The sequence below is a fragment of the Euprymna scolopes genome, chromosome 10 (assembly GCF_053919585.1).
Source record: "Euprymna scolopes isolate OS-2025 chromosome 10, ASM5391958v1, whole genome shotgun sequence".
Lineage (NCBI taxonomy): Eukaryota > Metazoa > Mollusca > Cephalopoda > Sepiida > Sepiolidae > Euprymna > Euprymna scolopes.
The window spans coordinates 162133791-162161726 of record NC_136491.1 but is presented as its reverse complement, the minus strand read 5'-3'; the positions used below and the strand labels follow the sequence as shown (position 1 = coordinate 162161726).

At 34.3% G+C, this 27936-nt stretch overlaps 2 protein-coding genes across 4 annotated transcripts in view; one reads left to right on the top strand and one right to left on the bottom strand.

Moving 5' to 3' along the window:
• LOC145286346 (uncharacterized) overlaps positions 1–23039 on the bottom strand; it is a 102803-nt gene extending 79764 nt beyond the window's left edge. Inside the window, exon 1 of one of the 3 annotated variants that reach the window (XM_080135284.1) lies at positions 22898–23039. The gene's annotated coding sequence lies outside the window, so the exon portion shown is untranslated. Of the gene's footprint in view, positions 1–1097; positions 1212–2030; positions 2180–22897 lie in introns of those variants that run through there. The other 2 variants (XM_080135283.1, XM_080135285.1) reach the window with 2 other exon arrangements.
• Positions 29–27929, top strand: LOC145286349 (cytochrome c oxidase assembly protein COX19-like). Its single transcript, XM_080135288.1, has 3 exons — positions 29–161; positions 23632–23743; positions 27710–27929. The coding sequence occupies exons 1-3, from the start codon at positions 83–85 to the stop codon at positions 27795–27797; spliced, it is 279 nt and encodes a 92-aa protein (XP_079991414.1). The 5' UTR covers positions 29–82; the 3' UTR covers positions 27798–27929.
• The last annotated feature ends 7 nt before the right edge of the window (positions 27930–27936 follow it).

Genomic DNA, 27936 nt, shown 5'->3' with positions numbered 1-27936 from the left:
GACATTTGTAAACACATTCGCTCTTTAAGGCCAGTCATTTTTTTTTTTTTTTAAGTTTCTCTCCAAACGACTAATAATAACAATGTCGACGACGATGACTTTCGTTAACAGGTCGATTGTACGAGCACCCGATAAAGGGAGCTTTCCCCTGGACCACGAAGGTAACATATTAATGCGTTACAAGCAGATGTCTGATTTTGTAAAGCGTGCACAAACATGAAGGCATGTGTTTTTGTTATTATTGTTCATCAGTGTTCTCGTTCAAATAGTAATGTAGGTTTTGGTTTCTTCGGACTTCTCTTATCTGGATTGTTATATTTACAACGTTTCGGCCGATGTAAATTCCAAACTTCATGTGCATTTTTGGGGGGTTTGTATTACTGTGTACACATAGATTCGAAAAAGTTGTCAAAAAACAAATATATAACAAATAAATATTATCAAAGGCAAAATAAGTTACTTTTCTACCAAACTGGATACATTTTTTTTTGTTCTTATTCAATGTAACATGTTTATTCAGCTCGAAAAACATGCAGTGTTTACCGATGTATTGGATAATTCAAAATGGCGCCCGACACTCTCTTTAACATGGTAAGTTTGGGAAAAGGTGTTATAAATAATAAACTAGACAAAATACTGTTAAAAACTCGCTCAATATATATTACCGTGACATAGGTTGACATATATTCGGCGGGTTTTTAATAGTATTTTGTATAGTTTCTTATTTAACACCTTTTTCCAAACTTACGGTGTTAAAGAGGGTGTGAGACGCCATCTTGAATTTTCGAATACATCGCCGACTGTATGTTTTTCGAGCTGAATAAATATGTTACATTGAATAAAAACACAACAAATATATCCAGTTTGGCAGAAAAGTAACTTATCTTGCCTTTGATAACATTTATTGGTACTTGTGCATTTAACGAACCAGACGTAACTCAGCATTTGCTCGGCTTTGTCCGGCGCATGACGTCAACAGCCGGATAAAACCGAGCGTTGGCGATAAAATAAAAACAACGCTACAACAAAATAACTGTACAATGAAATTGTAAAATGTAGAAACAAAAAAATTAAATAAATAAAAAGCAAAAACCTACGGTTCATTTGTTTTTGTTTTTTTAAATTATTATTGTTTGGAATTGGGTACTGGTCGCGGTAAGAGTTCCCTGCCGAACACCCTCAAAAAATAATCATTTCTCCCCGCGCAGCCGCAAAGGACATGTTTTAGTTGCCGTAGTAACAACACTTTTTATCGACATTGTTTTACTGTTTATGAATATTGAAATAAAAGACATTACTACACATTTATTAATAATATCTCACTTTTAATCACTTTTATCGACTTTTTAAAACTTTTTTTTTTACTCTTTTTAAATGACAACGTTAATGTTTATGAATATTGAAATAAAACATATTACTACACATTTATTAATATCTTTCTTTTTTTACTGTTTATGTGTCAATTTTATCGACTTTTTTTTTTTTTACTGTTTATGTGTCAATTTTGAAATTATTCTTATATTGAAATAAAAGACATTACTACACATTTATTAATAATATCTTTTTTTTTTTCTTACTGTTTTACTGTTTGTGTCACTTTTATCGCCTTTTTCTTTTTTAATACCATTTTCTTAAAATGAATATTAAAATAATTTCCCAACTTTTTTCATTTCTATGTGTTTTTAGTTTTGTGTGTTGAATGAAACTTATTTTTCATTACAACAATAGTTATCGACCCCGGTTCTTTGGCTGACAAACGACATCTATCGGCGACTCGGCGGTTCTTGAAACTAAATTACACGCATTCGCTTCATGTTACTGACATGCAGAAGTGCCAATGGTGCCATAGGTATTATTGTAAATTAACACTCTAAGCTAATTCCGTAAAATGAGATTCTACTTTTTTAGGGGAATTTGCACCCTCCCCATGTTAAGAATGGCTTTTTAAATAATAACGTTATTTCAGCGCGGATCAATAAGTGCACTGCACTAGTACCACAAAATGGTGATAGAATAATAAATTTACTTACGTTTAATCAATGTCATTTTCGCACCATTCATTCACTTTTATCGACTTTGTCTTTTTTTGGTACTGGTCGCGGTAAGAGTTCCCTGCCGAACACCCTCAAAAAACAATCATTTCTCCCCGCGCAGCCGCAAAGGACATGTTTTAGTTGCCGTAGTAACAACACTTTTTATCGACATTGTTTTACTGTTTATGAATATTGAAATAAAAGACATTACTACACATTTATTAATAATATCTCACTTTTAATCACTTTTATCGAATTTTCAAAACTTTTTTTTTACTCTTTTTAAATGACAACGTTAATGTTTATGAATATTGAAATAAAACATATTACTGCACATTTATTAATATCTTTTTTTTTTTACTGTTTATGTGTCAATTTTATCGACTTTTTCTTTTCTTATATTGAATATTGAAATAAAAGACATTACTACACATTTATTAATAATACCTTTTTTTTTGTTTTACTGTTAAAAAATTAGTTGTTTATATGCGCATGTAAAAATGTTTGTACAAGTTGGAAATTATTTTAATATTCATTTTAAGAAAATGCTATTAAAAACGAAAAAGTCGATAAAAGTGAGACATAAACAGTAAAACGTAGTCATTTAAAAAAGAAAATGCTATCAAAAAAAAAAAAGAAAAAGTCGATAAAAGTGAATGAATGGTGCGAAAATGACATTGATTAAACGTAAGTAAATTTATTATTCTATCACCATTTTGTGGTACTAGTGCACTTATTGATCCGTGCTGAAATAACGTTATTATTTAAAAAGCCATTCTTAACATGGGGAGGGTGCAAATTCCCCTAAAAAAGTAGAATCTCATTTTACGGAATTAGCTTAGAGTGTTAATTTACAATAATACCTATGGCACCATTGGCACTTCTGCATGTCAGTAACATGAAGCGAATGCGTGTAATTTAGTTTCAAGAACCGCCGAGTCGCCGACAGATGTCGTTTGTCAGCCAAAGAACCGGGGTCGATAACTATTGTTGTAATGAAAAATAAGTTTCATTCAACACACAAAACTAAAAACACATAGAAATGAAAAAAGTTGGGAAATTATTTTAATATTCATTTTAAGAAAATGGTATTAAAAAAGAAAAAGTCGATAAAAGTGACACAAACAGTAAAACAGTAAGAAAAAAAAAAAAAAGATATTATTAATAAATGTGTAGTAATGTCTTTTATTTCAATATTCAATATAAGAATAATTTCAAAATTGACACATAAACAGTAAAAAAAAAAAAAAGTCGATAAAATTGACACATAAACAGTAAAAAAAAAAGATATTAATAAATGTGTAGTAATATGTTTTATTTCAATATTCATAAACATTAACGTTGTCATTTAAAAAAGAGTAAAAAAAAAAGTTTTAAAAAGTCGATAAAAGTGATTAAAAGTGAGATATTATTAATAAATGTGTAGTAATGTCTTTTATTTCAATATTCATAAACAGTAAAACAATGTCGATAAAAAGTGTTGTTACTACGGCAACTAAAACATATCCTTTGCGGCTGCGCGGGGAGAAATGATTGTTTTTTGAGGGTGTTCGGCAGGGAACTCTTACCGCGACCAGTACCTGGAATTGTTTTCTGTTTTCAAAATAAATACATATAAAACAAGTTTTTTTTTTTGTTAATTTTTTTTCGTCTGAACTGTTTTTGTTTTTGTTTTTTTTGTTTTTTTTTTTTCAATTTTTAATGTAAAAAAGGGGGGGGGTAGGAACAAGGATTATTTGTACATTTTTTTCGCCAGAAACAAGGATTTGTAGAAAAGTAACTTATCTTGCCTTTGATAATATTTGTTTTTTTGACAACTTTTTCGAATCTATCTTTTTATTTATTAGTGGAAGGAGGATTTCGGCCTTCCTATTTGGTACAGTGACCAAGAAACCCTCCTTTTCAGCGGGGTCGTATCCACCGAAGACCCAGACCGGTGTCACAAGTCTGCCGGCGGTTAAAAACGGACTCGTCGATTTCTACCGTATGGCCTGGGCCTCCAATCTGCCGGGGATTCCTCAGAAAATAATCCCTGCATATATCACGCAGCAAATTTTCCAATCCACGATTGTGTGGCGAGAACGTAACCCACATTCGCGATGGAGATTTTTTGTAGATGCCATCTCGAACGCCCATAAGTATATTATTTTTATTATACATGTGATGATAGTCGGGATTTTGAGAAGGTTCCAATCCTAATGGTGGTCCATCGACGACATGTTACACTTCTACACCTCCAACCGTAACCGTCGGAAAGGCTTGTTCTCTTTGCAAGTACACAATCCTGGCCAAAATGTAAATAAACACCTTTTCTCTTCTGCCAACAATTTCCGTTACTGGCAAAAGTTTAGTGCAGCCTCTGGGGTCTGGAGCTGGTCGGTCCGCAAGGTTTGTAATATTCATTATTATTTCGTCAGTTATCTTTTTAAAACTCTCTTCAAATAAGCGTTTCTTGAGTTGTGACACTCTTTCAATTGATAGCGAAATTCTCGTCTGCTTAATCGGCAACGCTCGGTTATATCCGGCTGTTGACGTCATGCGTCGGACAAAGCCGAGCAAATGCTGAGACTCAGCATTGCTGAGTTACGTCTGGTTCGTTAAATGCACAAGTACCCATTTATTTGTTATATATTTGTGTTTTGACAACTTTTTCGAATCTATGTGTACAGTAATACAAACCCTATTTTATTATCTCGCTCACACGCCTTTATTCAGAATTCGTGACCATGGACTGCTAGTGCTATTAGTGGACTACCAAACGGTCGTAAAACAACGTTGTAATTTAATTTAGAGGGTTTCAAACTGGTATAAAATGGTTGGGGCATGTTTTATTATAGAAAACAAAACGAAGTGGTAAAAACAAAGAAACAAATATATAAGAAATAATATTATTGTTATCAAAGGCAAATATAAGTTTCGGCGGACGTACACGAGTGATCCCCCCCCCCCCTTCGTAGCGAAATACGCATTGGTTCAAGGGAGAGTTCATTAATCAGGAAAGAATTTTATCGTATGTAGCCTTGTTTTGGCAGTCTTGCAGTTAAGCCCGGCAAACTCGAAAGTAAGTTCGACAACTCTAAAAGGGGCACATCAGTATTTACACCGTCAAATCACGATATTACGAATTCTTAAAGTTTTAAAACATAAAATAAAATACATTTTTTTTTTTTACACGATGGTAACCACTTATCAAGGCCCGGAAGCCACTCAGGGATAAGGGTTATGGCAAGTACAGTACGTTAGTATGGAGATTTAATGAAGTGTTTACTTAAGGGGGCGGTTCGTTCATTAGGAATTTGTTTACGTTGGACTTGAAGACATCCAGGTTGTAGTCAGGTGGGAAGAAGGCAGACGGAACAGAGTTCCACAGGCGTGCAGTTCTAAGAAAGAAGCTTTGTTCATGGAATCTACGTTTTGATTTAGCCACAGATAAAGAGTGGGGGAAATTTTTGACAGTGGTTTCAGCTAGACGGGTGTTTATCGTGAAAGATTGGCGAGGGGGACCAGAGATTGGAGTTCATACGAGCACTAGGTGTGTTAGAAATTTCATGAAAATAGTGAATAATTCCACCCCATCTTTCCAAGCTTATAACTCCTCGAAAAATGTAATTCAAGCCCTAATTTTTTTTTCAATTAAAGGAGCAAGGACCAAGGTTTCATTTTAAAAAAAAAAAAAGAGTTTTTTTTTTTTTTTTTTTAAAGGTTTTAAACTTCGGAATTTACAGGTAAATTTCTAAAAAACAGTACTTTTTTTGGTTTTAAATTTGAATATATTTATTGGCCTTTTCTCTTCAATTTGTGATATATAAGACTTTGGTACATAAATTAATTATTTATTTTTTAATAGACATTTCAAAATGGGAGGCGTGAATTATTCCACCCCCTGTCTTTCCAAGCTTATAACTCCTCGAAAAATGTAATTCAAGCCCTAATTTTTTTTTTCAATAAAAGGAGCAAGGACCAAGGTTCCATTTAAAAAAAACAAATAACGTGGTTTAAAAAAAAGGTTTTAAACTTCAAACTTTACAGGTAAAATTCTAAAAAATACTACGCTTTTTTTGTTTCGAATTTGAATATATTATTTATTGACCTTTTCTCTTCAATTTGTGAGTAAATTAATTATTTACTTTTTAATAGACACTTGAAAATGGGGGGGGGCGTGAATTAAAAAACAACGTTTGTCTAAAATATTATATTCGGTTTATTGGAAAGAACATAAAATTTCACATTGATCCTGAAAATATCGTAAAAATAGAATCAATAGAAAAATTTTGATAAATTTTTAAAGTTTAAAAATTGAAAAATATTGAGTTCGGAAAATTCATTACTGTTTAAAAAAAAAAAAAATATTTCTTTTTTTTCTTTTTTACATAGGCATCACCACATTATCAAGGCAAAGAGGCCACTCAAGGATAAGGGTTAAAGAGTGTACAGCAGAAATTGGAAAATATAGTAATCATTAGTAATGAAAATGGAGAGTAGATAATACAGTGGATGTGTTATCGGCAGCTCCAGTAACTCTCGCTTCTCCTATTTTGTCATTCAGTCCTCATTCAATGAGTGATTTTTCTGACAAAGCGTGAAGAAAAAGCTGCTTAAAGGTCGGTACTACTTGGTGACCAGTAGTCTGAGATGTCGGAAATTCTTCTGTCTCTGTCCTATCAGCAGGCGCAAAGTACTGGGACTGCTGTATTGCCATTTGGTGAGTGGACCATGCAGTAGTCTCTGGTGGGGCCTCTCGATGCCATACTAGTGGGTAATTGTTACGGCTTTACCTTTTCGTGTGCTACAAATAAAAACTTTTTCCTGTCTTTTTCTCTCTTACTTTCCCTCTCTGTACTGCTCTAACCAAGTATGCCGACCTATTCCACAAATCCCAAAACCTCAACATGAAATATCTCCAGAATAAAAACTCGATTAAACCTAGAACCCCATCTTCCAGCGTAGACCCCTACTACCAGGTCTCCTTCTCCAATATCAGGGGTCTACGTTCCAACCTTCCAGAGGTTGAAACCCAATTACAGGAGACGAAACCGCACATATTATTTCTAAGTGAAACTGGAATAGGGCCGACCACTTCCCTAGATGAGTTCATAATTAATGGATACTCCAATTTAACAGCTAAATCTGACACCCAAGATCGCCATGGGCATGGAATATGTGCCTACATTAAGGATGGCTTCCCATATGGCAGGGATATCTCTAGAGAAGATCCTAATTTACCCTTTATGTGCTTCAGGGTTGCACTTGCTAACACCACTGCATTTATATTTGCCCTCTATAGGCCCCACAACAGCGGAGTTACTATCTTTAAGAGCATATCTGAGAAAATAGACCACATACTGTCTTCACATCCCTTGGCTAACATCCACATCTGTGGTGACTTCAACGTCCATAACGTGGAATGGCTGACCCATTCAAATAAGACAGATGATGAGGGGAGGTTTTGTCATGATTTTGCCATTGCTTATGACCTCACTCAGATAGTTCGCGAACCCACCCGTGTGCCCGATACACCCAATCAATATGCAAGCCTCTTAGACCTTTTTCTTTCAACTTCCCCTGAGCTATGTTCATGTACCGTTCATTCTCCTCTAGGATCCTCCGACCACTCCGTCGTATCAGTTAAGATAAAAACGAAATGTAAGAAGCCCCCAGACGTACCCCTCCACCGTACTGTATACCGATACTCTATGGCTGACTGGGATAGCTTCCGTACATTCATATCTGATTTACCTCTGCACTCCATGTTTAAAAAGGAAGTGTCCTCTATAGTATCAAATCTGACCGAATGGTTAATTGTAGGCATTGACCAATTCATACCATCTAAAAAATTCCAACAAAAACCTAAAAGCCAGCCATGGTTCTCCCCAGAATGTGCTGCTGCTATCGCGCACAGAAATCACTTTTTCCATAGCTACCAACGTAATAGATGCACTGAGACTAAAGCTGCTTTCAGGACTGCCAGCAACCACTGTAAAAGAGTAATAAAAAATGCAAGAGAGCTATATGCCCAGTCTGTTAAATCCAAGGTAGCTGATCAGCGGCTTGGTTCTCACCAGTTTTGGCAAATAACAAATAGGATCCTGAACAGAAGTGTGCGTTCTATCCCAACCATTATCAATGGACCAGAGGTCATCTCGTCAGCGTCAGACAAGGCCAAACTATTTGCAAAGAACTTTGCAGCTAATTCTACCCTATGCGATGAAGGCCATCAACTCCATATTTCCTCCTATAACACAGACCAAGCTAGGTAACATACAAATATCCGTGCATGAGGTCGCCAAGCTAATAAAAAAACCTAGATTCCAGTAAAGCAACTGGCCCTGATGGCATCCCAATTATAGTGTTAAAAAAGCTTCAACCAGAACTTGCTCCCATACTTACGAAACTATTTAAGCGCTGCCTTAAGGAGAAGTGCTTTCCGACCCCCTGGAAGACCTCATCAGTTTGCCCTGTATTTAAGAATTCAGGTGATAAGTCATCTCCCTCTCAGTACAGACCAATAAGTCTCCTCTGTGTTATGAGTAAGTTGCTGGAATCAATATTAAATAGAGAAATAGTCAACCACCTCAGCAGGAATAACCTTCTTAGTGACACACAATATGGTTTCCGCTCTGCAAGATCTACCGCAGATGTGCTGACGGTTATATCCCACAGGATTAGTGAATCTCTTGACAAAGGCTTCCTTTCTAGGGCAATTGCTCTTGACATATCAAAGGCCTTCGACAAGGTATGGCATAAGGGTCTACTTCACAAGATTTCCAGCTACGGTATAACTGGAAATGTTTTCTCAATCATTAGATCATTTCTCTCCGATAGGCTTATAAGAGTAGTGGTAGATGGACAAAAATCGGAGGCCTGCAATATAAATGCTGGGATCCCTCAGGGGTCAATCCTGGGCCCAACTCTCTTCCTGATCTACATCAATGACCTCCCTAAACACATACTTAAATCATTCGTTGACATCTATGCTGATGACACGACCATCTACAGCAACACATCAAAGGCTGTAAATGACAAAGCTCTCTCTGATTCTCTCTCCTCTGATCTCGAGCGCGTGGTTCAGTGGGGGAAGATGTGGCTAGTTACCTTTAATGCATCCAAAACCAAACTCCTATCCTTACATCATCAACGCTCTGATCCCCATCTGGCATCAGTTGTGATGGATGGCTCTCGTCTGGGTGAGGCCCCGTGTTTTGACAAGCTTCTGGGTTTGACCTTTACTCCTGATCTGAAATGGAACATGTACATCAAGTCTGTTGCCAAGGTCGCTGGAAAGATGGTGGGATCCTTCTACTGCTCCAGAAGATATCTCACTACTGATGCAATTCTCTATCTATATAAAAGCCAAGTACGTCCAAGGATGGAATACTGTTGCCATATCTGGGCAGGAGCTGCCAAAAACAGCCTATCATGCCTTGACAGAGTACAAAATAGACTTCGTGGCTTAGTGGGGGATGCCCTTTTCTCTACCTTGCAACCCCTCTCTCACAGAAGAGACGTTGCGAGCCTATCCTTGTTTTATCGTTATTTTCATGGCAGGTGCTCGTCTGAACTCCAATCCCTGGTCCTCCCTCGCCAATCTTTCACGAAAAACACCCGTCTAGCTGAATCCACTGTGAAAAATTTCCCCCACTCTATATCTGTGCCTAAATCAAAACGCGGATTCCATGAACAAAGCTTCTTTCTTAGAACTGCACGCCTGTGGAACTCTGTTCCGTCTGCCTGCTTCCCTCCGGACTACAACTTGGATGTCTTCAAATCTAATGTTAACAAATTCCTAATGAACCGCCTCCTTAAGTAAACACTCCATCAAATCTCCACACTAACGTAATGTACTTGCAATAACCCTTATCCCTGAGTGGCTTCCGGGCCTTGATAAGTGGTGATCACTGTGTAAAAAAAAAAAAATTTGGTAAATTTGATAACTTATATGGAACGGCTCATCAAGAACTTATTTACGTTAGACTTGAAGACAACCATATTGTAGTCAGCCGGAAAGCAGGAAAACGGAAGACAATTTCACAGGCGTGCAGTTCTAAGAAAGAAGCTTTGTTCATGGAATCTACGTTTAGGTTTAGGCACAGATAAAGAGTAGGGGAAATTAGTGATAGTGTTTACAGCTAGACGAGTGTTTCTTGTGAAAGTCTGGCGAGGGGAGACCATAGATTGAAGCTCAGTCGAACACCATGAAAAATATGATCCATGAAAATAACGATACATCAGAGACAAACTCGCAACATCTCTTCTGTGAGATAGAGGTTGCAAGGAAGAGAAAAGGACATCTCCTACGAGGCTACGAAGTCTATTTTGAACTCTATCAAGGCAGGACAAGTCCTTTCTAGCAGCTCCTGCCCAGATGTGGCAACAGTATTCCATCCTTGGACGTACCTGGCTCTTATATAGATAGAGAATAGCATCAGCAGTGAGATATCTACCGGATCGATAGAAAGATCCCACCATTTTTCCAGCGGCCTTGGCAACAGATTTGATGTACGTGTTCCATTTAAGATCAGGAGTAATAGTCAAGCCAAGAAGCTTGTCAAAACTTGAGGCCTCCTGAAGACGAGAGCCATTCATTTCAATTGATGCCAGATGTGGATCAAAATGTTGATGATGTAAAGAGAGAAGCTTGGTTTTAGATGCATTAAAAGTAACCAGCCACTCCTTACCCCATTGTACTACATGCTCAAGATCAGAGGAGAGAGAATTGGAGAGAACTTGGTCATTTACTGTCTTAGATGTGCTACCATAAATGGTAGTGTCGTCAGCATAAATGTCTACAAATGATGTAAGGATGTGATTTGGAAGATCATTAATGTAGATCAGGAAAAGAGTTGGGCCCAGGATGGCCCCCTGAGGGACACCGGTATTAATACTGTGAGCTTCTGATTTTTGCTCCTCAACTACTACTCTTATGAACCTATCAGAAAGAAATGATTTAATAATTGAGAAGACATTTCCAGCAATACCATAGCTAGAGATCTTATGAAGTAAACCTTTATGCCATACCCTATCAAAGGCCTTAGATATGTCAAGAGCAATTGCCCTAGAAAGGTTGCCTCCGTCGAGAGATTTGCTAATCCTATGAGATATAACTGTAAGCACATCTGCTGTAGATCTAGCAGAACGGAAACCATATTGAGTGTCACTAAGAAGGTTATTTTTGTTGAGATGTTTGATTACTTCTGTATTTAACACAGATTCCAACAACTTACTCATGACGCACAGGAGACTTATTGGCCTGTACTGAGAGGGGGATGAGCGATCACCTGAATTCTTAAATACAGGGCATACTGATGAAATTTTCCAGGGAGATGGGAAACTATTCTCCTTAAGACAACGTTTAAACAGTTTTGTAAGTATGGGCGCTAGTTCAGGTTGAAGTTTTTTGATTACTATAACTGGAATACCGTCAGGGCCAGTTGCTTTACTCGAATCAAGGTTTTTGATTAGCTTCGCAACATCACGTACAGATATACGTATATCACATAGCGTGTTTTCTGATACAGGAGGAAATATTGGGGGTTGGCAGCCTTTAATAGTTTATTTTGGAAGTATAATCCATAAAGAAAATAAACAACCTACTTTTAACAGAGAAATTACGAGATTTTTATATTTTATTCGCAGTTTCGTGTTAGGGGTGTCAAAAATTCCTAGAAAAATTCTGATACACCTATACGAGCACCTGCCATGGAAATAACGATAAAACCAGGATTGGCTCGCAACGTCTCTTCTGTGGGAGACAGGTTGCAGGGTAGAGAAAAGGGCATCCCCCACTAAGCCACAAAGTCTATTTTGTACTCTGTCAAGGCAGGATAGGCTGTTTTTAGCAGCTCCTGTCCAGATATGGCAGCAGTATTCCATCCTTGGACGTACTTGGCTTTTATAAAATATTTAATAAAAAATATTTTAAAAAATTATTTAAATAATTTTTATTTTTTTTATTACGCACAGCAAAGTTTCACGGTTTTTAAAAAATATTTTAATATTTTTTTTTATTTGAGGGTAAACCCGTCAAATCACGATATTACGAATTATGTTTTCAAATATTTTTTAAGTATTTAGATATTTTAACATATTTTAAAAAAATATTTTATTTCAAGTTTTACGCTTTACACATGACAGTTTCAATTTTTTTATGTTATATTTTGTTCTGTTAAGACAACAATACACTTTTTAAAATTGTTTCTTTTCTCTGACTATTTATTTAAAGTAGTTATAAATGTATAAAAATGTATATTTTGTTCGTTTACTTTATTTAATCAAGTGGTTACTTCCAATTCGTTCAATATAATTTTCTGGCCCTCTTGCACTTTAAGTAAATGGAAATTAGGAAGATAAAAAAGGAACAGCAGTCGTCTTACACCGGCTGAAAGAATGCCATTGATTGGATAGAGAAATTATGACGTCATTTTATAAATAAAATGGATTGCCAATATAAGAAAACAGAATTTTTTTTTTAATAGATGATTTTTATTAATGCAGGATTTTTTTAAAACAATTTTTTTAGCGTAATTTTAATTAGAAATGATAAAAAGAAACGATATTGAAATTGACAATATTAGAAAACAATTTTTCTTTTTTAATAAATGATTGTTTTAGAAATAAATAAATACACGTATGATAAAAAAAAAAAAAAGGAAGGTCTATGAGATAAATACGAAGAAAGTGAAAAAACCTTTTGGTGCTTCAGTTTATTGCCGAAATTGAAGACGCCATTTTTTTCCACGCACTTGCTAGTAAAATTTAAGGGATATATCATTATCTGGCCGAACGATTACTTCCGTAAAGGGATAGACAAAAGTTTATTTTCAAAATGAAAACATCACACTGGCCGGTTACCACGCCAACTATGGGTTTTTTGGGGGATATGAACCTGCCACAAGATCAGGTTTTCTAGTAACCGTTCCCTGTAGAGATGCGGGAACATTAATTCCAGTAATAAAGCGGTTCATAAGACCGGGAATGGCAATAGTGTCAGATTGATGGAAAGCCTATGACAGCTCAGGAAGGACTGCACCATTTGCGTGTGAATACTGAATCACGAGTATAATTTTGTGGACCCAATTACAAGTGCAACCACAAACCATGTTGAGTGTATGTGATGTGAGGCAAAAAAAAAAAAAGAAAAGAATGACACTAGAATGTGGAACTCACACACATATGGTGGAGTCATATCTAGCCGAATTTATGTGGCGACAAAAGTTTGGAGACAGTCCGCTAAGAAGTAAAACACTTCCCTGTTAAAAAAAGAAAAAAACAATCATTTAAATTAATTTGTTGTTTAAATTAATTTGTTTAAAATTATTCATTTGTTTGAGAAAAAAAATCTATTTTATACAAATCCAATTTAAAATATATTTTTTTACGCAAACTTTTATGGCCTGAAGTTTTTATGAAAAAGGTTTAGAGATGGGAAAGGATGCCATAGAGGCAACCACCAAGAATACATGAAATGAATAACGTTGGAAGTGTGTAGATTCTGACTCCATATAATTAAAGACGGACGAATATTGAAGGTTGAGAACCGATTTTATTTACTACCAACAATTTGTATTAGAAAAGGTGAAGTGTTCGTAGGATAGAATGTGATTTAACAAAGGAGATGAATGTTCATAAAATGTTTGTAGGTATGTATGAATTGACAAGGAATGAATGTTCGTAAAATGTTTGTAGGTATGTATGAATTGATGAGGAATGAATGTTCGTAAAATGTAACTTATCTTATGGACGATGGAGATGGATAGGGTAGGCCGGTCATCCTGCTGTCGGTGATGCATGTCCTGGCTTGTAACTGGAAAGTGAGTAACTTTTTCATCAGCAGCTAGCAGCCCGGCGTCTTCGTCTTCCTTTTCCTCCTCTCTTCTTTGGTTTGTGTGAATTAGGCGTTGTTTAGAATTAAAGGCATTTGGCCCATAACATGAGAGCGTAGTCGGCTTCAGTTCACTGGTGCCTTTTTTTTTTTCTTCTTCATCTCTTTAGGTCGGGTGGGAGAATCCGTCCATACGTTCACTGACGCAGTAGGGCGAATCTTCTCTTCCCTCTTTTTGGTTCCCTCAAGTCCCTCGTTTTATAGTGGCAGACTGGTTCCCAGTGACTGTGATATTTGAGGTGTTTTTTTAGACGCAGAGCTCTGCCATTGGTCGATAATTATTTTGTGATTATCTTATTTTTTTTCTTCCCATGCGGAAGCAATGCGTGGAGCCATGTGCAAAAGACGATTTTTCATTTTGTCTCTCATGGTGGATGCGTTAACATCCGGTTCGCTGCTAATTCTCATCATGTTCCCACATTTTCAATCAATGTTTTTACAATTATTTTGATAAATTTTTAAACCATTATGAACATGTCATTTTCTGTTTTTAATAAAAATAAAAAAATGATCCATGAAAAACTCTCCCGTTCTCATTAATTAAATCGAAACATTTCCAATTAAACAATTATTTTTTTTGTTATTTATTTGCGTGAAAAAAATTTATTATTTCCCTTTCCGGAAGTAATCATTTGGCCAGATAATGATATATCCCTTAAATTTTACTAGCAAGTGCGTGGAAAAAAATGGCGTCTTCAATTTCGGCAATAAACTGAAGAAGTACAAAACTTTTTTGTGCATTTCAGGGAGCAACCATTAAAAGAGAACTGTTTACGCAACGTTTTTTAATTTAAAATAAAAGTAAAATAGTTCATTATAAATCAGCGATCGAATTGTTACTTAAATGACTTTAACTCTTTTAAAAATGCTTCTACATTAATTATTTTTATACTATTATTGAATACTTATTAAATTCTTTTACAATTCTTTTTCAACAATTTCAATTTTATCAATATTTCATAGTAATGACGTCAATATATATTTATCCAATCAAATTGCATTCTTTCAACCGGTGTCAAACGACTGCTGTTCCTTTTTTATCTTCCTAATTTCTATTTACTTAAAGTGCAAGAGGGTTGATGTGACCTTTCTAGAGTTGTCAAACTTACTTTCGAGTTTGCCGAGACTGCCCTTGTTTTTTTTTTGTTTATTATTATTTTGGCTTGAACTTTGCGCTTTTCGTATTATTTTATTGCTTTTTTTTGGCGAGATATTTTTTGAGGGCTGGAGATTTTTTTTTTTTTTTTTTACATGGGGGTCACCACTTATCAAGGCCTGAAGGCCACTCAGGTATAAGCGTTATTGCATGTACAGTAATCAATGAGATAGTATTGTAGTAATCATTAGTATTGGGGGTTTTGATAGTGTCTTACTTAAGGGGGCGGTTTGTCAGGAGTTTGTTTATGTTGGATTTGAAGACGTCCAAGTTGTAGTCAGGTGGGAAACAGGCAAGCGGCAGAGTTCCACTGGCATGCAGTTCTAAGAAAGAAGCTTTGCTCATGGAATCTACATTTGGATTTAGGCACAGATAAAGAGTGGGGAAAATTATTGACAGTAGTTTCAGCCAGATGGGTGTTTCTCATGAAAGATTGGCAAGATTGGAGCTCAGACGAGCACCTGCCATGGAAATAACGATAAAACAAAGACAGGTTCGCAACGTCTCTTCTGTGGGAGAGAGGTTGCAGGGAAGAGAAAAGGGCATCCCCCACTAAACCACGAAGTCTATTTTGTACTCTGTCAAGGCAGGATAGGCTGTTTTTAGCAGCTCCTGCCCAGATGTGGCAACAGTACTCCATCCTTGGAGGTACTTGGCTTTTATACAGATAGAGAATTGCATTAGTAGTGAGATATCTTCTGGAGCGGTAGAAGGATCCCACCACTTTCCCAGCGTCCCTGGCAACAGATTTGATGTGCGTGTTCCATTTCAGATCAGGAGTAAAGGTCAAACCCAGAAGCTTGTCAAAACATGAAGCCTCTCCAAGACGAGAGCCATCCATTTCAATTGATGCCAGATGGGGATCAGAATGTTGATGATGTAAAGATAGAAGCTTGGTTTTGGATGCATTAAAAGTGACCAGCCACCTCTTCACCCATTGTACTACGTGCTCAAGATCAGAGGAGAGAGAATTAGAGAGAACTTTGTCATTTATGGCCTTTGATGTGTTGCCATAGATGGTTGTGTCGTCAGCATAGATGTCAACGAATGATTTAAGTATGTGTTTAGGGAGATCATTAATGTAGATCAGGAAGAGAGTTGGGCCCAGGATGAACCCTTGGGGAACTCCAGCATTAATACTATGGGCCTCTGATTTCTGCCCATCAACCACTACTCTTATGAACCATGAACCTATCGGAGAGAAATGATTTAATGATTGAGAAAACATTTCCAGTAATACCGTAGCTGGAAATCTTGTGAAGTAGGCCCTTATGCCATACCTTATCGAAGGCCTTTGATATGTCAAGAGCAATTGCCCTAGAAAGGAAGCCTTTGTCAAGAGATTCACTAATCCTATGTGATATAACCGTTAGCACATCTGCTGCAGATCTTGCAGAGCGGAAACCATATTACATGTCACTAAGAAAGTTGTTTCTGTTGAGGTGGTTGACTACTTCTTTATTTAATATGGATTCCAACAACTTACTCATGACACACAGGAGACTTATTGGTCTGTACTGAGAGGGAGATGACTTTTCACCTGAATTTTTAAATCCAGGGCATACTGATGATGTTTTCCAGGGTGTTGGAAAGCACTTCTCCTTAAGGCAACACTTAAACAGTTTTGTAAGTATGGGGGCAAGTTCTAGTTGGAGCTTTTTCAGCACTATAACTGGAATGCCATCAGGGCCAGTTGCTTTACTGGAATCAAGGTTCTTGATTAGCTTGGTGACCTCACGCATTATATTAAACTGTATGAAGCGTTTTTGAAGATAAGAAACAAATTTATGTGCATTGCAATAATTTTAAGTGTTCATGAACACTTTTTTGGGGAGGAGGGGTCTAATATCACTGCAAGCTCCCTAATCATGATTTTGTGGTTGGCTTCAAAGATATATCATCAAAAGATGCTCATCGACCTCGTGAAATAACGGTATTAAAATCTTGCAAGAAAAAAAAAACCCTTCCAACCATCAATTTACTTAGAGTATTGTTGATTTCACAAATCTTTTATTCTTTTATAATTTTTTTATCAAGTTTTCACCTTTTTAAACAGAAAATTATACAGCAAAATTACAACTTTTGGTAATTCATTTTTTTTATAACTTATTGAGAATATTACTCAATTTCTAACAACTTTATGTCAGCATCTTCTGGTATAGTTACGTAAGCAGCCAGAAAAAGCTGATCCAAGGACTACCAGACGATAAATTCAAAATGCAGAGAGACCACCGGTTTTACATTGAACTTCCACAAATGGATCTCGCTGATGGCAAGGGTACAAATCAGTGGAAAGCACTCAAATTCGTTTGATATCTCTCAGTTAGTGCATCAGGGCTGTTCACCGTTGCCTGCTGTTTTATGTCCTTGCATTGGAGCAGCTTTCCCGTCTACTTTTAGCTGGATGGATGGCCCAGTTCAAATCCTTAGCATGTGGGTCAGACTGGGCCTCCAGCTCAAAAAGAATTGTTCGGAGGTAAAGTCAAAGGTGAAAGTGTTGGTCAAGTCTTGGCTTTGAAGGAAACTTTCCTTAAAGGTTAGAGCAGAGGCATGCGCCATGTACGTCTTCCTTCTCATATTCTACTGACTGTATATCCTCTGTCTATGAGATAACTTAAGATCCTCCAGCGTTCCTGTTCTTGCTTCTTTAGAACAGGAAGAGGTATTGGTTTCGTAGACAGGTCTATATTCAACATCTGTGTGAAGGTAGCGTGGGAATGTCCGACTTGACATGTCATCGAGACAACGAGAAACTGGCTTTGCTGAATCGAACGTTAACAGAAGAATCTTTGTGGAACCCCGTGGTCGATAGTGCCTTTGTGGAACCCCGTGGTCGATAGTGCCTTATTCTCGATCATTTGGTTGAGGGTCATTTTAAGCCAAGAGGCAATATGCAGTTTCTCAGATGTAACTGTTCCAATTCATGTTACCTGTGAATGTTAAGTTGAGGAGTTTGAACAAAGAGCTTTCAGGTAGTGTATTTTTAGCCATGGCTATCAGTGGTTGAAAAGGTTTCTTATTATTAAAGGAAAAAAGTTTAGCCTTTGCAGCATTGAATGTTACGATTGATTTTTTTTTTTTTTTTTTTTTTTTAACCTTGGAGGTCTTCCTCTAAGGTTTCAGCCATTTCCTTAGATATGTGCTTATTTGTTTTCCCTTGTGTCTGCTATAGAGTATGGTGTCATTAGCAAATATACCTATCTCAAAGACAATTCTATCAGGGAGGTCATTTATGAATAAGAGAAATAATAAAAGTCCAAGGAACAACTCCTAAAGAACACCCGCATTTATATAATGTTGATTTGACGTATGACCCTCGAAGACAACCTAGATATTTCTCTTGTTTTAGAAGGATTTAATTGTTAAATATTCATTCAGTAATACCATATGATTTAATTTTCATGAGAAGACCATAATGCCATACCCTGTTTAAAACCTCAGATATATCTAGGGCTAGTTCTAGTTTTCCCTGCCTTATCCAGTGCATAGTATATACTTTCAAAGATTACAATAAGGATATCTGCAGTAGAACGGGCTTGTTTAAATCAATACTGCCAAAAAGTTTAGTATCTATGATGTAGTGGACTGGTGCTGGATTAATTAAAGACTCAAAGATTTTAATACAGAGAGGGAGGAGGAGAATTAGAGTTCAGCCGATAGTGAAAGACCTATTAAATTTGAAACATTTTTGGATTCTGTGTAACAGAGTACAGCACCTTAAATGCTTTAAATCAAAGTTTGACCACACCCTCAAATTATTATTCAAAGGAAACAAGTACATTCCTACCAAAGGCCATGTAACCATGATGCTAAGATTGAAACCAGATGTCTATGTGAAAACCTTAAATTACTAACTACCAATAGCTGAGAACATTTTTTAATGAGGGACCTGTTAGTAACATTCAATTCGATAATCACCAAGAATACATATACTAAAGCAGCTTACAACTCAAACAATGACTGATTTCCAAATTCAGATATACAAAGAAAGGGCAATATATTGGAAAACCTTCTACTCTAATAGTTTCTTCCCTCGGACTGCTAGACTTTGGAATTCCCTTCCAGATCCTTGCTTTCCTGACTGTACTGACATGCAGGAGTTTAAGTGTAATGTAAACAGACATCTTGCTGCTTAATTCCCTACATAGTATCCCTGCAAATTATGTCACAGATAGTAGCTCCCTACATCAAAGTGGTACTGAGCCTTGTATGGGGTGTAAATTCAATTAAAAAAAATAAGTATATATATATATATATATATATATATATATATATATATATAATTACAATAGAAAAATATGAGCATAAAAAGTAATATGGTTAAGCTTGAACATGGAAAAGTAAAGGACTATTTGTTAAAACTGAAAAAGAAAAGGACAAGATATTCTAGTAAAAAATGTAAATTTATAACTTAAAATATTGCAGCATTAAGAATTGATTATATAATGTTATAAATTGAATTAAAAAAAAAAAAACTCTTGATGCTGCAATATTTTAAGTTATAAATTTATTATATTTTTTATTAGAATATCTTTTCCGTTTCTTTTCCATGTTTAAGCTTAACCATATTAGTTTTCATGCTTGCATTTTTCTATTGTAATCCATGATTTTTCCAGGCTTCCAGTAAATTCATTTGTTCTTTGTTTAATTTCAGTCTTATATTTTTGCCTGCCCCCATAAACATAGCATACACATATGTAATAACAATGTATAGCACTCGTCTGCTTTCAATAAAATACCCCCAATTATCTCCCTTTCATTCTGTCTGTTTCACTCGTTACTTCTATTTTCGTGAGAGCGGTGAATTGGTAGTAACAGTAAGTCGCTGAAGTGATGTGGTTGCTATGGAAACCAGTCATAAAAAACATCGCTCACCTCCTTACATTTTTTACGATTTTGAACACAAGTAAATTCTGTAACTTTTGTTTTACTGAACAAAAATTGAAATTTTCCTTTTCACAATATAGCTGAGAAGGTGATCTATAAACTGTAATAATTGTTTGAAATTTGATTGAAAAATAAGTGAGTTGTTAAGCTTTAAAGACTAAAAATGCCACTTAACCATATATTCAAACACTACTGTGTTTGAATGCCGCTACTATAGAATAATTAAATGTACAATAATTATTACAGATTTTATAAAGTTACACATTCAGGTTTTTTGTTCTATAATTATGTCTTCTTCCTTCACATCCCCTATGGACTGTTTCATGGTTGTTAGGCTTGTTATAGGTATTGCCCAATAAAACTTTCTTTTTTTTTTTTTTTTTTTTTTCTATTATTTGGATTATTCGAACTACTGTTCTCATTTTGAGTGTTATTCACACAATGTTTTGGCCAATGTTACCTCCAGCTCCTCTTCTTCAGGTGTTAAACTCTGTAATCTACATGGAATTTAAGACTTTTATCCGCAGGAGTAGCATGCTTTCATTCCATTAGTCATAATCGGATAGAAGTGTTGAGTAATTTGAAAATGTATTCTTAGTGTTGCCTGCTAGCAATACACATGAAAAAATTGAAATAGCTTAAAATATTTCAATATTTGTATACATAGAAAGATCTTGATGAGCTAAGAAAGAATCTTTTTAAATTTTAAAAATCTGATTAAAATTAAGAAAGTTATGACTATTTTTGTGCCTCACACATTTGGATATTTTCCCTCTTTAAGACCATATGTGTTTTGTCACATTTTTTACAATACTTTTTTAGTAAAAAAAAAAATGTCATATCTTTGTTAAAACACAAGATTAAGCAATGAAATTTACCATATATTACCAGTGTATTTTTGTGCAAGGAATCAGAATATGTGACTGAAAATCTCCAACAGTTCATGGTTTCCAAATAATCTGTAGTAAATGTGCATAAATATGCTGCAATTCCTTAAGAATGCTATGTATCCATAAACAGAAAAGAAGTTGGAGAACTCAAAGTTGAATTGTAATGTGCTTTATGTACAAAAAACTTAAATCTAAACACAGGACCATTTAAAAATGAATATATTGCAATATTTCTTTGGTATTATTGTAGATTAACACCTTCTGTTTAACCCCACCCAACCCTTTCTGACCACCCCTCCAAAATGTGATTCTACCTTTTTAGGCAATTATGTATGAAATGCCATGAAAAACGTTAATGAAAGATAAACAAATTATTTTAGAATTTAATGTAAAATAATTCCCCGTTACAGGTCACTCTAGCATTTTAGGGCAGTTAACTGGGGGGTTTTTTCTATGGGAGATAAATCCTGTATGCTTTTTGTTTTGTTAAGACAATTATGAATTATGTGTGGTTTTAAGAGGGTTTTTATGCAATGAGAATATGTATTAATTGTAGGGTTAAGGAAAATTATGTGTGAACATACTGAAGACTTGACAGAAACAAAAACAATATTAGAGTTAGTTTCACAAAAATTTAATTTCAAATAAATATCTTACAGAAAGTTATATATATATATATATATATATGTGTGTGTATTCGACAGGTAAATAAGTCAGCAACTGTTATATTTAGTTTTACATTAATAAGAAACTGCGTTACGAAATTTCGAAGAAAATTCCATAAATTTGTTGATTTCTATTTTCGAGGTTGAAGGTGTTTATTCCATAGGCTGTTTATACTATGCTGGAGCAGGTTGTAAAAATACCTTTCACTTAATAAGTAGAAAAAAAATAACAGGGTTTGTATTACTGTACACATAGATTCGAAAAAGTTATCAAAAAGCAAATACATAACAAATGTTATCAAAAGCAAGATAAGTTACTTTTCTACCTAACTGGATATGTTTTTAGTGTTTTTATTTAATGTAACATGTTTATTCAGCTCGAAAAACATACAGTGCTTACCAATGTATTGGAAAGTTAAAAATCGCGGCCGACTATCTCTTTCACACGGTAAGTTTGGAAAAATGAGTTAAAAATAAAAACTAGACAAAATACTGTTAAAAACCTGCCGAATATATATCCGCCTATGTCACGATAACATATATTGAGCGAGTTTCTAACAGTATTTTATCTGGTTTTTTATTTATAATTCATTTTCCCAAACTTACCGCCTCAAAGAGAGAGTCGTCCGCCATTTTAAATTTTCGAATACATCGGTAAACACTGTTTTTCGAGCTGAATAAACATGTTACATTAAATATAAACACTAAAAACATATCCAGTTAGGTAGAAAAGTAACTTATCTTGCCTTTGATAACATTTATTTGTTATATATTTGTTTTTTGACAACTTTTTCAAATCTATGTGTATAGTAATACAAACAAGATTTTCATACATCTTTTGATTTTGAAAAAACATTTGTGGCTGTTCGCAGTAAAACATTGTTTTAATTCGCTGTTCAAAACTAATGCAATAAATAAAAGTGCATGCAAGCTATATATCTACAAAAGTTTATTTTGTTTTTTTAACCATGTTTTTAAATTTGACCAGAAATGTGAGAAATTATAATGGATTCATAATGCCGAATTGGTTGGGATTGTTATTATACATTCTGAAAACCGAATAGCTCTAAACTAATGTTATTCTGATAACAAAATAGGTCTAATTAAACATATCAAAACATTTATATTCATATTTTCATGTTTTTCTTAATTTTTTTGTGAATAAAAATTAAAGAACGCGTGTTGTTTATACTGTGCTATGACTAATAGTACAGCTGCTGCTGCTGCTGCTGCTTCTGCTAATACTAACTTAATTTAACCAAACTCGGGAAATAGAAACATTTTTTTTCGGGTAGGTCCTTTTAAATTATTATCAATTACTGCGGTCCTACTCAACATAAAATAATACTTTTAATTGATAAAGATAGTAAAAAGAATGATTTACTTACTAGTGGGTGTCCGATGAATTTTTTTTCAAAATGTTCGATACTCATCATATTAAAGTCTTATTTTTAACACGACAAAAAAAAGAAATGGTCAAAAATATTTCAGACACTTGACAGTATTAAGATTAACACCTCTTCTGATTGGTTCCCAAATTTCATGACGAAATTCTTCATACAATCATGGTACGGACCTTTAGAAAACAGAGGGGGTCATTACAAAACCTTACCGAAAACGCCATTTTATGACGTTCATATTTTTATCACTTTATTTGCTTAAAACTCTTAAAATATATAATGTACATTCACATTTATTAATTCATTTGAAAGTATATTCATTTCTGAACAAAACAGTAGTAATTTGAAGACTTGAAGTGCTTTGGTTTGAAAGATATGGCTATTTTAGTAGAACTATTTTGAAATCTGTGATTATCCAAAGCGTTTTTTCGTCCGTGTGTATTACTACTTCAACAGAAAGATTTCATAATTCAACAAGATACACCTGAAGAAAGTTGAAGGTTACATCAGCCGAAACATTGTGTGAATAACACTTAAGATGAGAACAGTAGTTCAAATAATTCAATCCTTTCAAAAATTCAGGAACATTTTTTTTACATAATTTAAATTGAGGTGAGGAGATAATTTTAAAACCATTTTATTTTTGTATATTTTAAAATCTTGTTTTCATTTTTATTTGTATTTATATTTTTTTTATTTGTTGTTCACTCGGTACTTTTTAGGTCAGTGCAAAGATTTTATGCGCAAATATATGCGATGCTTGAATGCAAATAGCCGTGAAAATACCAAATGTCGACAAGAATCAAAGGAATATCTACATTGTCGAATGGAGAAGTAAGTTCATTCTTGCATATGAATTATTTAAAGGCATTCAAATTGAAATAATGGTACTCTTGCATAATTTGACCCGGATTCTCGGGAATTCCCATTGAGCATGAATTGGCAATCATCGGTTTCAGCCGAGCGTTGTTCAAATGTTGAAACACTAAATTGACTTTTTATTTTTTATTTACATCACTGACAAGGTTTTTTTTCTTTTATGACCATACCATATCACAACACCGAAACCCTCCTTCCAATAATAAACAAATATATTCTGCCAGGGACTACAGTCATATCCGACTGTTGGAAGGGCCTAAAACAAAATAGGAGGAGAAGGATTCCACCAACCACCTGGCAGTGAATCATAAGTATGCATTTTGTAGACCCCGCGATGAAGGCAACAATGAACCACGTTGAGAGGATGTGGGAAGGAAGTAAAACAGCAAAACAAGCAAGAATGCGAGACCAACCGAGAGCTTCTGAGTACATATTTACTTGAATTTATGTGGAGACAAAAATTTGGAAACAATCTTTTTGTCATCGGTCCTGGATATGACCTTAAACTATATCTAGTGGTGAGGCCCCAGCTTGTGGAATTTGGGGAGTGTGGAGCCACCCTTTAATTGCCATTGCTCCCAGGTCCACTCTGACCCGGAGTGGTGGTACCTGTTAGGGCCCCATCTATGGGTTAAATAGAAACCGAATTGAAAACAACAAATATATTCTATTAAAAAATTTTTCTTCAAAATCTTTGGATTCGGCATTAAATAACCTGAAAAGGGTTGATATGGCATAAAACAACCAACCAACATTTTGTCTCCATCATAAATTACATTTCCGAAAGCTACCCGATTCTTGGGGAGCTTCCTTCTATTTCCTCTACCCAATCTCCCTCCCTAAAAAACTACATTTTTTTTTCCTGTACTTTCATCTAACAATTTACGCTTTTCGTAAGCATATTTTTACTATTTTCTTTTAAAAAAATATATATATATAAAATTTCTGTGGAAACCTCCTCCCCCTCCCCCCAAAATATTGACTGAATAAAAGTCTTGGGTAAAAAACAAAAAAAACTTGTACTTACACTTAACAATTTATGGTTAAAAAAAGTAAAACTTTCATCTTTTCTTGAAGAAAAAAAACTTTTTGTTGATAAATATTTTGCAAAAAAAAAAAACTAAAACAAATAAAAATATTTTCAGTCTTTTAAAGGTAGGTTTTTGTTATTTTTTTATTATTTGTATTTTTTTTTTGTTCTGGTCTGTTTGTTTGTCTTTAAATTAATCTGCATCTGTTACAATGCTAGGCTTAAACTGATGATTGTCGGTCTCACCCGATCCATGCTTGATGGGAATTCTCGAGAATCCGGGTTAAATTATGCAAGAGTACTGAAATAATATATGAATGCATCATCAGAGTTAAACAAAGCTCTTTTTTTCTTCTTTTAAGGAATAAAAAATTAAAAGTAATAAAAATTCCTTAATAGGATTAATTGCTTTTAAGAAATTTTAAATTAAAATTTATTGTAAAAGTATTTTATGTGTAATTCATAATATATTTGCATATTAAAGCAATGTTAACATTTTTCAACAACACAAAAATGTTTAAATATAACATTTAATCATGAATTAAGTAAAAGTTTTGTTTTGATAAGTGCAGAGATTAATATCAACAAATATTTTTTACTTTTAATTCTAAGTCTAATACAAATATTTTTCTTACTATAAATTGTTTATGCAATCTGTACATTTTTACTTGAAAATCAAATATAATTTAAATTTTAAAAAATTTTTAATTTAAATCTAACATTAAATTAATATTTTATTTTAATTATGTACTTTACAGTCTTTTGTATCCTTCCTTTCATACCATAACTTCTCAACTAATTAATTGTTAATTTAAAAATTTTAAAGAAAACCTTTTCTTTTTGATATTCTTAAAATCTTAAAAAATCAAAAGAAAAGAAATTCTGTGCTTTATAAATGATTTCTGTATAACCTCTTCTATTATTATTATTAACGCTTTAACATCGTTAATTTGATGTTTTCTCTTTTGCATATATATATATATATATATATATATAATTATTTGTCCACCATTTGTTTCTCTATCTTCTGAATTCCCCAATAGCTTCTAACAATTCAACATTTAAGTTACAACATTTTTTACTCTATCATTTGGCATACACACTTGTTTGTCTCTGGAATCTTTGTACTCTGCTTTGAAAGGTAGAGTACAAAGATTCCAGAGACAAACAAGTGTAAACAAGAAAGATCTCATAATAGACAACAAACACATAGTTATTAATGTGAAGGAATTTTCTATTTTTGGGAAGGGAATGCAAACCCGCTGTGCAGCTATAGCAAAATTAAGTTAATGTTCATTATTCCACACCTTGTTGAATTCAACAAAACATTTTTAAAGAAATTAAAAAGTATCAAATATTTATATATTATACATAAAACTCATTTTTAAACTATTATGCATTTTATATATATGTGAAATTTAATGAATCTTGAAAATATCCAATCAAATTTAACTCTGAAGATTTTAATTGGAATCTAAGGTATGAAAAAAAGTTTCCTTTTCTAGTTTGTCAGTCTTTAGCTATTTTTCATTTTAACTTAAAATGTAATGATATTTAACGCATGAAGGCACATGAAGTTAATATCATTGGAATGATAATTTTATACGCTTTCCATCCATATCATTGTTTTAAAAATTGATCCACAAATAAGAAAGATATGATTTGTTTAAGTACATTCGATGTGAAAGTTTGCTGGCATTCAACAAAAAGATATCATCGACTTTTAATGCTTACAATAACTAGCAAGAAAACCTGATGTTACTTGAAATTGAATAAAGAGAAAAAAAAATATCAAATTCAATCATAAAAATGGCTCCCTAAAAAATTAATAAATCTACCAAAAAAACAAAAATCTTTCACATTTGCTTTTATAATTCTTTGTTTTTTTGTTTAAAAAGAAAATAAACAGCAGAAGTTTACATTAGTTGTTATTATTTTTTTCTGGTATTTATGCAGAGAAATTACCCCACCTTTTTTTGTTTTTATGCATTTCATCATATCCCCATTCTTTCCATTATCTGCTCAAAAACGCTTATAAAAGTATTGCTTATGTTAACATAGATGCATAAGTAATCAAATATTTCTATCATTAATCCATGACATAAACATTGCAGAATGTCTAGTGTTTGAAGTGCATAACATTCTTAAATATGTAGGCAATAAAGCATTTCCTCCTCCCTTCATTTTCTTTTCTTTTTCTATGCTCAATGCACTCTCCTTTCTATGCTCTATGCACTCTCCTTTCTATGCTCTATGCACTCTCCTATCTATGCTCTACGCACTCTCCTTTCTATGCTCTATGCACTCTCCTTTCTATGCTCTATGCACTCTCCTTTCTATGCTCTATGCACTCTCCTTTCTATGCTCTACGCACTCTCCTTTCTATGCTCTACGCACTCTCCTTTCTATGCTCTACGCACTCTCCTTTCTATGCTCTACGCACTCTCCTTTCTATGCTCTACGCACTCTCCTTTCTATGCTCTATGCACTCTCCTTTCTATGCTCTACGCACTCTCCTTTCTATGCTCTATGCACTCTCCTTTCTATGCTCTATGCACTCTCCTTTCTATGCTCTACGCACTCTCCTTTCTATGCTCTACGCACTCTCCTTTCTATGCTCTACGCACTCTCCTTTCTATGCTCTACGCACTCTCCTTTCTATGCTCTACGCACTCTCCTTTCTATGCTCTACGCACTTTCCTTTCTATGCTCTACGCACTCTCCTTTTTATGCTCTACGCACTCTCCTTTCTATGCTCTACGCACTCTCCTTTCTATGCTCTACGCACTCTCCTTTCTATGCTCTACGCACTCTCCTTTTTATGCACTACGCACTCCTTCTACTTTACCAATTGTGGTTTCAGCTTGGAATCATTATTTCTCTATTTTCAGTAATCTCATGAAAAAGGAGGATTTTTCCAAACTTGGTTACAAAGACATGATGGTCAATTCTGAGGTCACTGAAAAAACTCAGCAATGACATATTTTTACATAACAAACTGTAAATAAACAGATTTATTTATAAAATGAGCTGATGAATCAACAACAGATTATTTTCTAGAATTTTTTTTTTTTTTTTTTTTTTAAATTTAATAAATGTTTTGCGATTAATTTTTTTT